Source organism: Leopardus geoffroyi, chromosome B1 (genome assembly GCF_018350155.1).
Source record: "Leopardus geoffroyi isolate Oge1 chromosome B1, O.geoffroyi_Oge1_pat1.0, whole genome shotgun sequence".
In the NCBI taxonomy this organism is placed as follows: Eukaryota; Metazoa; Chordata; class Mammalia; order Carnivora; family Felidae; genus Leopardus; species Leopardus geoffroyi.
Genome location: NC_059327.1, coordinates 147,711,125 through 147,728,897, shown reverse-complemented (window position 1 = coordinate 147,728,897; position 17,773 = coordinate 147,711,125). Strand labels below are relative to the sequence as shown.

At 37.3% G+C, this 17,773-nt stretch overlaps 1 protein-coding gene across 8 annotated transcripts in view; it reads left to right on the top strand.

The window, feature by feature from the left end:
* Positions 1-17,773, top strand: part of SLC4A4 (solute carrier family 4 member 4) — a 345,028-nt gene that overhangs the window by 294,723 nt on the left and 32,532 nt on the right. For all 8 annotated transcript variants that reach the window (XM_045473804.1, XM_045473800.1, XM_045473803.1 and 5 more), the window contains 2 exons: positions 11,886-11,999; positions 13,853-14,014. In XM_045473804.1, coding sequence (XP_045329760.1) covers positions 11,886-11,999; positions 13,853-14,014 — 276 coding nt within the window. The remainder of the gene's footprint in view (positions 1-11,885; positions 12,000-13,852; positions 14,015-17,773) is intronic.

The window sequence follows — 17,773 nt, the reverse complement described above, 5'->3', positions numbered from 1 at the left end:
AACATGGAGGAAGGGCTAGGGCTCTCTTCGGGGCCTCTTTTATAAAAACATTAATCTTACTCATGAGGGCTCCACCCTTATGACCTAAGTACCTCCCTAAAGGCGCCACCTCCTAATACCATCTTTTTTGGGGGGGTTAGGATCTCAACATACAAATTTGAGGCGGACACAACACTGAGACCATAGCAATAATGAAATGTCCCAAACTAGCTGGCCTAAGGAATGAAAAATCTCCCCAAAGTCAAGGTGCCTGGGTGGCTCAGTCGGTTAAGTGTCCAACTTCAGCTCAGGTCATGATCTCATGGTTCCTGGGTTCGAGCCCTGCATCGGGCTCTCTGCTGAATGCTTGCTCAGAGCCTGGAGCCTGCTTCAGATTCTGTGTCTCCTTCTGTCTCTTCCCCACCTCTGCTTGCTCTCTGTCTCACTCTGTCTCTCAAAAATGTAAAAAAAAAAAAAAAAAAAAAAAAAAAAATTATAAGAAAAAAAAAGAAAAATCTCCACAAAGTGAAACATAGACAGAAGCATTCAATTTAATGTGTCTAAAATGGGCATCACAAAACAGTGGTAAACAGGCATAATTCAGCCTACAGCCATTCTTTGTTTAGCCCATAGTTTGTGAACACACACACACATGCACACACATGAGGCCTTGGGTGGAGCCTATACTTTGCGGGTAGTTATTGTCCTCATAACTCTAAGACTTGGCTGCTTTGCAATTTCAGATTAACTGCCTGTCCCTGAAGATATTTGAGCTTGTAACACCAGTTACACAGGGAAATGTGTTAACTTAGTCCACCTTTTCAATGGTATGAGTTTTGTGTGGACCAGATGCCTTGGGTAAATGTCTTTGAGGACAATTGCTTCTTCTCTGTTGAGGTTTTTCCTTCTTAATTATTAATCCATTAGACCCCTCTTTCTCTCCCCCCTGCCCCCGGCTCACACTTCAGGAATTATCACCTTTTTATCTCTTCCACTTGCCAAAGCCTGAAATTATATAGACATAGCAGGTGGAAAACAAGAAAATTTGTGAAGCAATTGTTAGTTGTAATTTACAAAATAAACTAGTTTCATCCTTAAGATAAATATAGATCATTTCAACTGCCTATGTAGACATCACCTTTTTCTTCCAGCAGTAACTCCCAAATTGATAACAGCTCTTCAGACTTAAAGGAATTTTCCCTTTATAAGAGCCCAAGCAGGTCATTTCTCAGCATTGATAAATGCTGCTGAGAAAGTTATGAGCATGTGAAAATAGAATAATGATAGCAATCCAGTTTCAACTCCTACTAAGAGGTTTCTCAGCATAGTTAAGAATTATATACAGCAATCATAAAATAAACAGGGGGCAGAAAATATATGTGATTTCTAAGGAGCAATGTTGAGGTGTGTAGGCTTTCAGACCATCATCTCTCCTACTCACTTTATGTTTAGAGCTAAATAATAACAGTACATCGATAAATTCACACTTGCGTGAATAATAACAATATATTTTCTGCTCTCTCATTTGCCAAAATGTGTTTGGACTTAAGCTGTCATTTAGAAGGAGGGTCTCTAAAGATAGGAACCAATAGATTTATAGATCTTTATGCTTCATGTTATTCTACAATTAAAATTTGTATGCTTAAACAGAATAAATTAGACAATCCTTGAATGCTGGGGCAATAATTGAGCCAACTGTTACTACTTCCTCACTCACACCAACAATGCACATGAAATTGCTAAAATCTCAAAGTGATCATGCCGGATGACAGTGCCCCTGTCCTACAAAATGTCCTCTTTTCCTTTAGTGTGACAGGCCATTTCTCTCTAGCACTCTCATTTCTAAACATTTGTATTTTAGTCAATTCAGACTGTAAACCGCTGGAATTCTGTTTTACTTCTGCATTATTCCTCACATCAATTAGCACAAGGCTGGGTGCAGACTAAGTACTCCATACTTGATGACTAGTGGGAAACAGCAAAATTGAGGGAAAGGCTGCATTTTGTGGAAAGAGCACACATAGATGGGAGAACCCAGAAGCTCCACCGCCAGCACCGCCATTAACTAACAGTAGCCCTTTGATGGCTAACTGTGGACTTCAGTTATAACACCCAGAAAAGGAGAGCTCAGCTAGAAGACAATTAACATCCTTTTAAGCTCTACAGTTCTGTAATTTTAGAGAGTTTGCTGACTCCATCTCCTAAATTAAATGAATTCTCTATTTTAAGCTAGAGCTTATGGCAATGATCAGTACTTACAAATTTCTCAAAATTAATTTTTATCTCCATCTTTATGCCACGTCTGCTTTTACAGCTGCTGCCAACCTCTGTCTGTGGATGATCCACAGTTGTTATATAGCAACTTCAAGATGTGGTTTTTCTTTCCACATTTGAACATACTCATCTTCCTGTATTCCTTATCTCAGCTCATAGTGTCATCTACCCTCACAGCCATCCAAGATCAAAATCCCAGAATCATATTTGGTGTGTCAGTCTGAGCAGGAAGCAAATTATACACTCAGGTGGGATGATTTGAGGGGTTTACTAAAAAGCATCATTTCCAAAGTGCAGTTAGGTTTAGGGAACCCATGAGGGAGAATGTAGTGTCCAGTGCTAGGAACCGTGGGTTGTTACTATCCCTGGCCCGAAGGTTGTGCAAAGGGAATGGTTGCTGGACCCCAGAGGAAAAGAGTCGAGAGAGCTGTCCTGGGAGGTAACATGAGCTCAGGCTGAGGGATATAGCCGGCCTGAGGAAGTCTCACAGCAATACAGCTATGGGAATAAGTATTTTGATCTATCTCTCTTTTACTTCTGATGGCCTGCCCAAGCTGCTGCAGGCTAAACCCAGCTGGAGAGGAAAGGGAATCTACTTCAGACCACAGGCCAGTCTCCCAAGGTGGAGAGCATGGTGAAAAGCAGTAGAAACTTTGGTGTGACAAAAGATGATAGCATTTTATTTGCCTCTCCAAATTTTCTTTTTGATTATCAAATTAAACTTGTCACAGTCCCCTTGATTATCCTGCTCTAATCTCTCTCCCTATACTTACACTCCCGTTCCTCTAGTTCAGTCCATAATTACTTTTGCTTAGACCAGGGTCGGTTATCCACTCTTTCCATCCCTCAGGAAGCTACTAGCAATTCATCAAGACAAGCACTTACAGTAAAAGAGTTTGTCTTTGCTAGCCTGTCTATCAGGAATTTAATTTGTATATCAGGCTTGTCCAGAGAGCCCTAATACCAAGGGGAATATTGATAGAATACCAGTACACCACTGCCTGTCTTCTTTGTGGCCCCCATTCTTTTTAGAGGAGCGCTTCAGATCGTTACCATATATAGTTACTGGGCTATTATGTCAGCCTCAAGTCTTTAGTCAAAGTCTTTTGGCATCAGAGCTTCCTGTAGGGGCATCACAGCATAATCTGTAATCTTCTGTGGCAGATGGCTCAGGACATTAACATGAAATGGTCTTCCAGAGTCCCATACTGATAAGGGATTATATGCGCGCAGGGAAGATACCATCGCTGCATGTGTGCTGGCAAAATGAAAGCAGTAATTTAGAGCAGGATTGTGGTTAGTGGTCGTGGAACTCATAAATCTATAGAACCTGAATTAGACAAAATTTGTTGATACTTTGATATAGTCAAATGTAATATGGCTGACTGCTGTATGTCATTGGCATGAACATGTGTTTCTTAAGGAGCTACTTAATTTCCTCTTTTTCCCCCACTTAGTGTAAGTAACAGTTTTGACTGTCACATGAACTGGTATAATGGTAAGATTCTCTTTTTAATATGCCTTCTGATTGTTATTGTCAGTTAAGTAAATAAAATGAACTCCAGGTAACGTCAACAGCTATGACACTTTTTACACTTTATTTAGATGACACTTGAGAAGAATTTTCTTTGATATCCTTTAAAAAAACCCAGTATTTTATACTCTATAATTAATTAATTTATCATTTAATATTGAAAAAAAATATTGTGTCCTTAATGTGTGCTTGATACAATTCGAGGGGGTAGGGATACAAAGATAGGTAATTCATGAGTCTGGCACATAGTAGGAACTAAATATATATTTGTTGAATAAGTTAGATTTTTGGGCTTTCAGATGCGTGTGACTCATTTTGATTCTTCTGATCCATTCATGCTTACTGTCTTCTATGGAATCACACTTCGGTGCTTTCCTGTGACCTAAGTAATTTGATGATGGTTTTTGAGGAGCTGGCTTTATGTATAAGAAAAAAGTACAGAGTTTCTGTAATTTCAGTGGAAATATAATGAGCATTTCAGTTAGGTGACACATTTAGTTTTCATCCATGTGAAACACAGTCTACGATTCCACAATTTGCTATATTTCTGGCTCCGTGACTTTTAGTTGACATTTTGGCCTGTGACAGTTCTATTAAAGTTGGATGTGTTTAGTTGGTAAACAACTCTTTACAAGAATTAGGTGACATCCCTTTCTGTTTTCTTTTTTTTTTCCCAGAAACTCTCTTGGTAAATGATAACTGTCAAACTAAAACCAATAATGTATCCAAAAACTAGTAAGAACTAATGGGCATGTATTCTCCATCCTACATTCTAGTGTTGGTAATGTTGGGTGATGTTTGGGTGTTTCTTGCAGAAACATCAGACCACATTATGCCATTGAAACTTATCCAGAAAATGTCTTTGCTGTCAGTGAAGGGGAATCAGATTTTCAAATTCTTGTGTTGTTGTATACCAAGAAAAGTAATTTTCAAAGTCAAATTTGTTTTTAATCCAAAATTGATTTTCATATTTTTTCGTAAGACTAACAAAGGGATATTTGGTTATAACTATGACTCAGCCTATTAAACATTTAACAAAGATTACAAATACTTCAGTTCTTATAGACGTATGACAAAAAATGCGGTTAACCTGAATTGAGCCCTAAGAAAAATAAGATTAGGAGCACTAAGGGGCCAAGTGTTCTGTGAGTGCTCTTAAACAGTCTATGGACAGTAATTTTGACCATGATTCTTTATTGGTCCTGAGTTCTTTCAGCTTGCTTGATCATCATAGGAAAGTTACCAGCATTGAAGTCCATTCATCAACACAAAATGACCTCCTACTCCATTTTCAGATTGTCTGATTTATACACATGACTTAATAATTATTCTTTTTAAAATGTTGATTTTTGTACCTTAATATAATTATAAAACCACCTTTCTTTTTAAGTCCTGGAACTCTTTCTTATATGCTGTTGGGGGCCATATCAAGATAACACTATTAGAGGGCCAAGAAATTTTGTTAACTGGGTCTTAATGATTGAATTTTAGCATTAGGACTTTGAATGCCATCTAGTCCAGTACCACCTCTTAATTTCTGACAAGTGTTCCTCTGCAGAATGCTTCCTAGAACAGGAGCTCCTATCTCTGAGGGAATTTCTGATAGAAACACAAATCTTGCCTGCCACAACCTCTGTCCCCAGAATCTGCCCTTGCCCTCTGAAGCTACACAGGACAAGTTCGTCCTTCTTCCCTGTGACAGATGTCACATATTTGAAGACACTTTCTCTCTGCAACTTCTCGAGGCCGACCATCATTTTTTATGCAGTGGGTTTTCTGGAACCCTATTCCTCTGGTTACCCATCTCTAGATCAGCTCCAGATTTTTACTCTCTACTTAGAATATAGTGACCAGGTTGAGGTACAGCATCTCTCATGCAATCTGATTATTTGCTTCTGGCGTACACTTAATAGGTTTCATGCTCTGCTCAGGTTTACAGCAGGAGGCAGGAAGAGTCCCAAGCATGAAATATCACCAACTTTCCTTCCGAACTGCTTCGTAGGCCCACTCCACCTCTGTTCCGTGATTGGAAATACTATTTTCTCTTTCAGGTAGACTTTCATTGGGAAGCTCTAAGCCCCACTCAGATAAAGTGCCCAATCCATTTCCCTTCTTTGTTCCCCAGCTCTCTGACTCTGGATGTTACAGGGTGAAAATCCTGGAGTCTAAATCACACTTTACTTTTATTGAATTCTAATTACAGTGGGTATTATTGATTCAAAGTACAGTGTATTATGATTGCTATACTGATATTAGTGCTTATTTATTTTATAGTGCTATGCTTTGGCTACTAGGGAGGGAATCCAATTTCAAAATTCTCATGGTATTTTGTGCCTTTTCACGATTGCCAGAAGGCACCACATTTATCTGGTATACTGTTTTTCATCTGGAATAAATGCTCTTTTACACTGTTGTTTAGCAGTCTCACCATTGTGAGAAGAACTGACATCATTGATTAATATTTATCGAGAACCCACAGGGTGCCTGCTGCCGTACTTGTCTCCATAACAGCTCCATCCATCGAGAGCTGCTCTGCAGGCCCACAGCCTTTCCCCCATTAACTCAGGAGCAGCTGTAGCCTTCGCAAAGTGAAAACCAAATGTCTTCTGGGGCTTGAGGGAAACCAAATTCATTTCTCCCCGCTGTAAATTAACTAGCTTCTCCCCGTTGGTGTCTCCATGATTATTACTCTCTTAATAATTAGTAAGTACTATCCTTCATGAAGAGTATGTTTATAATAGATTTATTAGGTTGTTTTTGCCCAAGAATGGAGAACAGTGTATGGTTACTTGAATTTCCCTTCCCATCCGTGTCATTTCTTCTTTGCTCTGGTAGTTTAAATAGCTAAGCTGATTGTTTCTTATTAGATTAATCAAGATATTTTATAATTAATTCTGAAGAGGACAGAAATATTTTTCTCTTCATTTTTATAATTAAAAAGTGGCAAACAAACAAATAGCTCAAACCAGTCTTATATAAAATAATCTTAATTGAAACACATTTTTCTTTGCCGTATTCATGAATGGAGGTAGGAATTATCTTATACATTGTAGCACATCACTGTACCATTAAAAAAACACACAACTATTTTTGTTTATAGCAAGCTCTTGCTATATATAAGTTATCTAAGTTTGTATTTCACTTAGGTTGCCATAGTTTATATTCCTAGGATATTGAAGTTTGAACCTGGAGAGACTTAGTGTTTGGCTACAGGGACATCCATGGGTTATGTCTGTCCAAGCTAGGTTTGAGGCCTCCAAATCTATAAGATTGGATGTGAAATCTTGTGGAAACTTGTTTCTCATGAAAATTTTGGTACCTCTAATCATGACCAGTGAGATCTAGAAGGGAATTAAGAACTCTGGGTTTCTCCCATGGGGGAGGGGAAGGAAAAAAAAAAAAAAAGAGGTTAGAGTGGGAGAGAGCCAAAGCATAAGAGACTCTTAAAAACTGAGAACAAACTGAGGGTTGATGGGGGGTGGGAGGGAGGGGAGGGTGGGTGATGGGTATTGAGGAGGGCACCTTTTGGGATGAGCACTGGGTGTTGTATGGAAAGCAATTTGACAATAAATTTCATATATTGAGAAAAAAAAAACAACTATGGGTTTCTTTCTTTCTTTCTTTCTTTCTTTCTTTCTTTCTTTCTTCCTTTCTTTCTTTCTTTCTTTTTTTGTTTATTTTTGAGAGAGGGAGACAGAGTGCAAGCAGGGGAGGAGCAGAAAGACAGGGAGAAACAGAATCTGAAGTGGACTCCAGGCTGAGCCATCAGCACAGAGCCTGATGTGGGGCTCGAACTCACAAAATGTGAGATCATGACCTGAGCCAAAGTCAGACACTTAACCGACTGAGCTACCCAGGTGCCCCCAAGAACTGTGGGTTTCTTATTTGATTTCTTTATTTATATATTGGCACATAAAAGGGTGATGTTTTAGAGTTTTTGAAACTGCTCAAGTTTGATGAAAATGGAAGTTAAAATAAACAAAATGAAAGGAACTTCATGTATTTTTTTTTTCTAAGTGTGTTTGGAAATGTGAGAAGAACCTCAAGAGAGTGATTCTTATCTCCTTAAAGTCAGACTCAGAGAAAGCTCTCGTTCACAGGTCCTAGAGTGTATCTAGTAAAAGCTGTATTTACTCAGTACTTGACATTTTTAGGGCACTTTCTAGTTCTGCTGTCAGTTTTACCTTGTTCGAATTAAAGTTTAATTTTAGTATACGGTAAGACCTGAACAGCCTACTAAAATAGCACCCCTACCTGCCTTCTCCAATTAGAGGATTTGGAGTCGAATACAAAGGTGGCCTGGGAAAAATCAATTTCCTTACTATGAAGTTTAAACTGGATCTAGTGTCTTAGAAATGCATGTCTGACAATAAACACTCTCCAGGAGTGGTTTCTGCTGTAACTGAGCTGTATTGTACAATTTAAGGGGAAGGAAGGGGAAATAGAAGTGAGTATTTTATGTAGAACATATCACCCTGGCTGTGATTTTTAATGAGGTTAAGCAATATTGTTAATAAAGTAGCCCTTTTACCCCATAAATTTTAAGAAATGTAATTTCAAATCTTATTAACATTTGTCTTTTTAGCTACTTTTAAACTTACAATAGTGCCACAGTTGACAAGAATATCATTGCTGAAGTTCTTCCAAGATATATTTGTGTTATGTATATTGTATATGAACTATGCACATTTCTTGCACATATATATTTCTTCCACATATATATAAATTTGGGAAACTAATAACTAAAATAGGTAATCTGTTTATTTATATTAGTTTCCCATGGCTGCTATTTCAAATTTTTATAAATATGATGGCTTAAAACATTACAGATTTATTGTCTTGAGATCTGGTGGTCAGAAGACTGAAATGGGTCCCATTGGTTAATGTCAAGGAATTGACAAGGCTGTGTTCTTTCTGGAGGCTCCCTTGAAAGAATTCCCTTGCCTTTAGCAGTTTTTAGAGGCCACCCACATTCCTTGACTCATGGCCCTTTCCTCCATCTTCAAAGCCCACAATGGCCAGTTGAGTCTTTTTCATAGCACATCAATCTGACACTGGCTCTTCTGCCTCCCCCTTTCATCTATGAGAACCCTGGTGATTACATTGGACCCACCAGAATAATCCCAAATCATTTCTTCAAACTCAAGGTTATCTGATTAGCAACTTAATTCTATGTGCAACCTAATTCTCTCTAGCCATGCAACATTACATATTCAGTTTCCAAGAAGTAGGATGTATACTTCCTTAGGGGGCATTGTTTTGCCTACCACATTATCTGACCAAAGTTTTAACATCATTATTCTGGGATACCTTGACAGTGTACTGAAGGGGGGCAAGTATAGAATCAGGAAGATGAGATAGGAAGCAGGAAACCACAGGAGATAAAGTGGTGCCTTAGACAAAGGAGCAGTGGAGGTGGTGAGAAGTGGCAGCATCTGAATATGTTTTGAAGGTCATTTGCTGATCCATTAGATATAGGATATGAGAGAAAGAGAAGAGTTATGTGGATGGTTTTTGGCCTAAGCAATAGGAAAAAATAAGCTGCCATTAATAAAGATGAAGAGAACTGAAAGAGCAGATTTAGGGCTTCAGTGTTTAGTTTATGGAAGGCTAAGAATACCTCTTCTAACTAAGGAAGAAACATGTCCCAGGTGTTTGGTAGTGATTCCAGTCATGCAGATCTGTCTCCTAGAGGGCCAGAGGTACAGTTCCTTGGGACTTTATACCAAGCAATTGCAGATTTAATTCATTTGCTACCCTCTACTTCTCCTGTTTATGAGAAAAAGGAGGAGCACTGTCTTTTTAATTACCATCCCCCCCCCCCTTTTGAACAATGTCTAGCATATCTAAATTGTCAACAAATTAGATTTTTTGGGTAAGGACTGGGAGGGTGGTAAAAAAAGAGAACTTCTTTTTGCCTTTGCAAAAAGACCTCTGGTCTTCCAGTGATTTATGACCTACTGGACCAGAGAGCTATTATAACATCTTAATAGTTCCTAAGCATGCTTCACATGACCATCTTTGCCAGGCCATCTTGAATTGCCTTTGCCAACACTTACTTCTACAAAGCTTAAGAAATGGGAGTTTCCTCCAGTACTGAGCCCTGGGAAACATCCTTTTTCTGCAGGGATTCCAAATACTTCCAACCAAAATTTGTTGAGTGGCAGTTCCATATTATTACTGGGCTTCCATATCATGTCTTGTTTCTTGGAATTGATAATTCCTTCTTAAGACCTCCTGATGGTAGATTATTTAGTTATTCCAGTGGTTTCTGCAGCCAAAGAGACCTCATGGAACTTGAAATAACAATAGTTAACATGTATTAGGCGAATCTATTATGTTCCAGATGTTATGATAAAAACTTTCATGGCTTGTCTTATTTAATTCTTATAACAAACTGGTGAAGTTTGTAGGGATTATTTTGGCTACATTTTGCAGATGGAGTAATTGAAGCTAAGAAAGGATATATATTTACAGAGAGGAAATAATGGTGCTAGCATTCCAACCCAGGTCATCTGACTTCAGAAATTGTGCTCCTAACTGCTGCCCTATATTTTCCTCCCCAGATTGACCCCTGCCATTTATTTGTGCTTGACATTACTGTATGATTGGTGTTAACTGGCAAGTTAACACATCCCATAGCTGACTTTCTGCCTTTTTTTGTGTGTAGTTCTTAAGCGAGCTAAACCTAGCAAAATCCAGCCCTTCAAAAGGAAATGAATTCACAGCAAATAGGCCATCTTTAGTCCTGCTGCTAGTTAGGACCCAAGGCTCCTGGCACCAGGCAGTGGTCAAGAAGAGAGCACTACTGTGGCCTTTGGCATACCCACCTTGCCAAGTACTTCCATTTCTCAGTTCCATTCCTACTGAACATCTGACTGCAGGAGTCCCACTACTCTTTCAAAAGATTCCCTGTCCTGAGAACTGTGCAGCCAGTCGGTCCCTCCCTGATCTCTCTTCATCTGACAATACCAGAACATTGACTGCTCACCCTGAGGTAACTTGACAACCACTGAATCAACCCTGATTTGTTTCGGAGCAGGCTTCCTTGGGTATGTTCCCTGTGTGAAGACATGGATTGCGTCTATTTTGCTCACTGTGGTATCCTTAACACCCGATTAGAGTGTAAGCTAGTGAGTAAATTCTTGTCGAATGATCAGATTACATGCCACCATGTGTATAAACCTTAGGGGAAACTCAGGTGCCTGTGTTCTTAGTAATGCTCCCGGGCCATTGTCAGTGCCACCAGACATCCCATGCTTCCCTACTGACTCAGAAATGACCATTCTGCAGCCATACAAGGGAAAGGTTTTCTACATCCCATAAACCTCAGCCCTTGTCCTGACCAGAGGCAGATATTTAGGAAGCTCCAAGTTTGTCAGCTAATGGCAACCACATTTAAAAAGTGGTAGAGAAGAGATGCCCCACATACAGACATTTTAAGCACTAACTTATAGTGAAAAACATTTTCTTTGACAAAGTTGGGGATGTCCTCAAATCTTCATCTTCCATCACATCATGTTTCCCTGAGGTCTTGAGTACACTGAGTCACCTAGAACTTGTAACCCCTTTCCTGCTGGATTCTCAGTGTTTTCAGGTTAACTTATGGAATTATGTTGCTGTATGCACACAATGCTATTCCCAAATTATAAATAGAATTCTGTATTTTTGTGTAGGTTTTTACAATATGCCTTGAGATTTCAACCTTATCTAGGTATGCTTTATGCTGCATACAGCAAGAATGTTTGCACAGTATTTCAGGAATATATTATTTGTGACTTCTCTCCCCAGCCTGCGCATGCATGCATAAGCTCACAAACACCAACCTCCCCCCCCAATACACACACACACACACACACACACACACACACACACACACACACACACTGATTTCTTCTGTGGGATTCGATTATTTCTGGCTAGATGAGAAAGCAATGCAAAAACAATTTGAGAAATAGTCTCTCTATAGTGTGACACCTCCTTTAATTTGCTGGTGAAGCTGTTACTATAAAGACAGAATTCTTTGTTCATTTCCAACACAGGCAAATATATTAATCCAGCACTAAACATTCCTTGGTTTCTTTTTAATTTTTTTCAGGCAAGAAAACTGATCAGTGACTTCGCCATTATCTTGTCCATTCTGATCTTTTGTGTAATAGATGCCCTGGTGGGTGTGGATACTCCAAAACTAATTGTGCCAAGTGAGTTCAAGGTAGGTGAACTTCTGCTTTTGGTCATTCGTAGAACGCTATGGATTTCTTTCCTCTCCCCTATCTAGTTCGTCATATATTTTTGAGTTGGTTTTGTAGGATTATCATTATTTCAGAAATGGTCTTTTGCTAGATGCATACATATTCTTTGTCTATTCCTTCACTAAAGTTGACTGCCTGATTACGATTAAATGCAGGGTTCACATTGTATTGAGTTTTATTGAAAAATACACTCTGCTTTATATTTTTAGAGTATTTAAAATGAGCTGAAGTATTTTCATGCAACTAATCCCCTTCTTGGTCCATATAATAATTCTAAGATGTAATGCAACTATCATCATCCTGATTTTATGAAGTTGATATCGGAGCTCAGAAAGAGCAAGGAAAATGCCTAAGATTATGTTATTACTCTTTTCCTGCTACAAAACTACCTGCCATATATACATATGTCTATATATAATGTACATTTTAATTATTACAAAGAGGGGGTGGCTGGGTGGCTCAGTCGGTTGAGCGACCGACTTCGGCTCAGGTCATGATCACACGGTTTGTGAGTTCGAGCCCTGCGTCAGGCTCTGTGCCGACAGCCTGGAGCCTGCTTCAGATTCTGTGTCTCCCTCTCTCTCTGCCCCTCCCCTGCTCACACTCTGTCTCTCCCTGCCCCCAAAATGACAAAATATTAAAAAAAAATTTTTTAATTATTACAAAGAAGATATAAGAATTATTCACTTTATAAATCTGTTGGTATGTGCAGGCCTAATGGGTAAAGTTTACATTTCAGTCATTCTTATATATCCCTTTCTAATTTTTCATTATGTCTTTCACCTGTTTTATGGAGCACTCCTAGCCTCTCTCTCCATCCCTGAGACCATATGGTACAGCAAACAGAATGTTTGTTGCATTATCTGTGCCATCTCATATTCATTTGCAAACATAAGTTTTCAATCATTCAGTGATTAGTTCATTTAAGTCAGTATTTATTGAATGTTTGCTTTGAGTCAGGCCCTTTCCAGGGGATATGAAATGTACTGATGAACAAGAGAAAGTTGTTCCCTCCTTCCAAGCTCACAACCTGGTAAAGGAATAAAATGTGGATGGATTCAGTGATGTAGTTATGAGCAAAGGGAGACGGAAGACAAATATCTTCAGAGAAGTGAGACTTTCTTGATAATAAACATAGAGAAAAGAATTTATAGGATTCTGTTTTAGTTTATTTGCATTATTTAATGTTAGGAAGAGGATAGAAAAATATTCCAGGAGAAGTGGAAAAATGATCATCTTTTTCATTTTTGGTAACATTTCTGAGGATTTAACCAGTTATTCTGGGTCACTGTTCATATGTATAAGAAAGACCAGAGTATTAAACAAGTTCTATTATAAAATAAAAAAAAAATATTTGTACCTTTTCTATATAATATGATGTGAAACTATTACAATTTGTCAGTAGTAGAAATAACTTGGGTATAATTGCTAAAATTCATGAACAAAATTCATTCAAATTTCTTGTCTGTCTTTACTGACTATTACATTTGGGTTTTTTTAATGGCTGCTCTTTAAACTTAAGTCACATTCTTCCATCTTGAGTCCTTACCTTAGATCATCCTAAATACACAAAATGGCATGTACTTGTTTTCCTTCAACCTATAGTCTTAGTCTCCTTCATTTAAAAAACTGCCTTAAAAATAATCACCTTTAGGAAATTATTGGTGACTAATCTTTGTTGAACCTATCAGTAAAACGGTTTCTGATTTTGAAATGTTGGCTCTCCAGAAATCAAAGTGTATCTCTCCCATTGATTTTTCACCAAACAGTATGTATTAATATCGTTTTGAAAATGTTCTCCTTCTTCTTCAAGCCAACAAGTCCAAACCGAGGTTGGTTTGTCCCACCATTTGGAGGAAACCCCTGGTGGGTGTACCTTGCAGCTGCGATCCCTGCTTTGTTGGTCACCATTCTGATTTTCATGGACCAGCAAATCACAGCTGTGATTGTGAACAGGAAAGAGCATAAACTTAAGGTAAATGCTTGTAGTAATGGTTATCATTGCCTTCCACCTTCTTTATAGTACTAGGAAATACTAATTTATTCAAAACCAATACAGTTTTATTGAGAGTTATATTACAGCTAATATTCTTTCTGACTTGGCAAAGTCACAGACCACTTTGTGTTGACACATCTCCTCAATAGAATACTTTAGGATAGATCTCATTTCAATCTGAAAAAGTTGTTTGAAATCATATTTCCTTCACCACTGAAGAGGGCAGGATAAGCTGTTTACCATTCAGCCACTGTCATCCTTCATCTGATTTTAATGTGGTAACTGTCCTTAATGAAGACAGTGACAAATACTCTTTTTGAAGCTATTGAGATAAAAACATGTTTGTTTGTTTTTGATCTGTTGACTTGGTGAGTGACAGTAATAGATTTTCTGTCATTTTACCAACCTTGCAACCTGGTAGGGTTAATACATAGTTTTCATATTTATATATAAATTATAATGATATATAACATATAATATATAGTATAATGTATAATATATATATATAGTATAATATATATTATCTATTATAGTATAATATATATGTCTATATTTTGGATTTTTGCTTCTGTTTAAGAGTAAAATTGGCCTGCAAGTTTTCTTTCTCATAGTGTCCCTGTCTGATTTTGGTATCAGGAATACGTTATCCTTATAAAAGAGCTGGGGAGTGTTTCTCCTCCTATTCCATTTCCATTCCATTCTCTGAAATAGAATATAATACTCTCTTTATTGTGTGTAATATGCCAATGATCTTTTTTTTGAATAATCAAACATGCTTGTAAAACTATATGGGCTGAGTAGTTTCTATGTGGAACTTATAAAACTGATGATCAAAATGTTCTAATGGTTGCAAAATATTCATAATTTCTATTTTTCTATTTTGGTAACTTATATTTTTCTATATTTTGTTCCATTTCCCCAATATTTTCAAATTTGTTGATATGTTGTTTATAGTAATATCTTTTTTTTCTAATCTGAATGTTACTTTTCCCTTTAAATTCCTGGGGCCCCTGGGTGGCGCAGTCAGTTAAGCGTCCAACTTCAGCCAGGTGACGATCTCGCGGTCCGTGAGTTCGAGCCCCGCATCGGGCTCTGGGCTGATGGCTCAGAGCCTGGAGCCTGTTTCCGATTCTGTGTCTCCCTCTCTCTCTGCCCCTCCCCCGTTCATGCTCTGTCTCTCTCTGTCCCAAAAATAAATAAATGTTGAAAAAAAAAATCTTTAAATTCCTAATGTCATTGATTTGTGCTTTTTAAAACTATCTATCTATCTATCTATCTATTTATTTATTTATTTATTTATTTTTGACGTTTATTTATTTTTCAAGAGAAGGAGACAGAGTGTGAGCTGGGAAGGGGCAGAGAGAGAGAGGGAGACACAGAATCCGTAGCAGGCTCCAGGCTCTGAGCTGTCAGCACAGAGCCCAATCTGGCTCGAACCCACGAACCGTGAGATCATGACCTGAGCCAAAGTTGGACACTTAACTGACTGAGCCACACAGGCACCCCTGATTTGTGCTTTTTATTTTCCTTGATGATTTAGCCTGAGGTTTGTTAATTTTATAGCCTTTTTCAAAGAAGCAGTTTATTACATTGGAGTTTTTGTACATATTGTTTTCTGTTAATATTTGCTTTATTTGTTTTAAAGCCATGTTGTTAAGTACATCCACATTTGTATCTATTTTATCTTTTCAGTGAATTGAACTTTTTATGTGCCTCTCTTTGTTTCTAACAATGCTTTTGGCCTTAAAGCTTATTTTATTTTGTACTAATAAAGGTTTGGTAACTTAATTTTCACTTCCCTGATATGTATTTTTCCAGTCTTTTATTTACAATACACCTTGTGTCTTGTGTCTCTTTGTAAATAACACATAGGATCCATTTTTACAGTCTTTTCTCCTAACTAAAATATTGAATCCATTTAAATAGATAGTGATGACTAATAGATTTGGATTCATTTTTACCACATTATTTTTGCTTTCTACTTCCCTAACACTCTATTTGCCTCACTGTTCTTTCTTTTTTATTCTCCTTTCTTGCCCTCTTTTAGGTTGATACAGTTTTATTTTTTTATTGTCTTCATTCTAATTTTTTTTTGTGTTAGTTTGAAAGTTATACACTTTATCTTTTCTTATAGTGATTATGTTGTATATTTTAATGTGCATATTTAAGTTCTGAAGGTATTCAGTGTGTTTATCCTTCTGGTGAAAACTGCTAATGGCTAAAGAATGCTTTAATGTTGATCTTCTTTCCTGAGTCCTGTGTTCTTATTACCTAGATTTGATTGCTATCTGGATTTTAAAATCTAATTAGACATGGTCAGTATTTTTAGAATTATATGCAAATTTACTCTTTTCTTTGCTTTTTTTTTTTTTTTTTTTTTTTGCATTTCAGATCTTCCATTTTGGAAGAGTTTTCTTTGGACTGAATTATTTCCTCTAAACAGTACTTATTTACTAGACTATTGAAATTTTTTCTGGGGTGATCTTTGTGTGATAAACCCTCATTTATGTTCATCTGAAAATGTGTTTGTCTCACTTCCATTCTCGTAAGATGGTTTCTCTGGATATATACTGTAGGTTAAAAGCTCTTTCTTCCAGCATGTAGAAGCTATTTTCCATTTCTGACTTTCATAAAAGTGAACTGTCAATACACTTTTCATTGCTTGGTAAGTAATCACTCTTGTCTTTTGGATGCTTTTATCATCTTCTCTTTTGTCTTTATTCTGGAGTTTCACTATAACTTGTGTCAGCGTAGATCTCTTTTTATTGTGTATTGGAAAATTGGGTTTCCAGTCTTTTATTAATTATTAGATTATTGAATCTTCCTGTCTTTTATCACTTGTAGAATCCTGTAAGTCTGACTCTTTCAATCTCTAATACATCCTTTTGGAATTCCAAGTAGAATTTTGTCATATATCTCCATCTTGTGCTCTACTTCTACTAATCTGTTTTTGGTTTGGGGTTTTTTATTTTTGTTTTTATTTTACATTTCCTATCTTTTGGTCTCTGTGTTATTTTGGGGTAATTTCTTCAGTTCTTTCTCTTTATTAAATTATTTCTTCTGTTGGTTCTATTCTGTCAGCAAACCAGCCACTGAATTTTTCCTTTCAAGAATTATAGTTTTTTTTTTTTTTGTATTTAGAAGTTCTGTTCTGTTATTTTCCAAATCTTTCTATCCAGCTTTGATAGTTCTTAACTTCTTTATTATTTTTCAATAAAGTCTTTTATTATTTTGTACATTTGCTGTCTTTGCAGATTTGATTTTGAACTTTGTTTTTTTTCCTCTCTTACTTCCGGTGTGCCTTCTCATTGTCTTTTTTTTTTTTTTTTTTTTTTTTTGGTAAAGAAACAGTTATAAGCTAATCTTCCCATGCAAGTACTTCAAAGCCTTCCAGAGAAGATTTTATTTGCTTCTGGGAGGTATAGGAGAGTCCAACCAACCCAGGAACTCTTTACTTTTATTTATTCCCATAAAACATATTTTATTATAGAAGGTTTTCAACATATATAAAAGTAGACAGATGGTATAACTCCAGAGGTTTATCACCCAGTTCTAGCAATTATTGACTCATGTCCAGTCTTGTGTCCTTGCTTGAGGTCTCTCCTGCCTTTGCAGTTAGTGACATTTGAAGGGTTGACTGCGTTGATTGTTCAGGATGGATTCTTCACTCACTCACATGTCTCACATGCCTATTACCTTGGTGTTCCTTGGTGTGTCTGTCTGTTTCTCTGTCTTCTC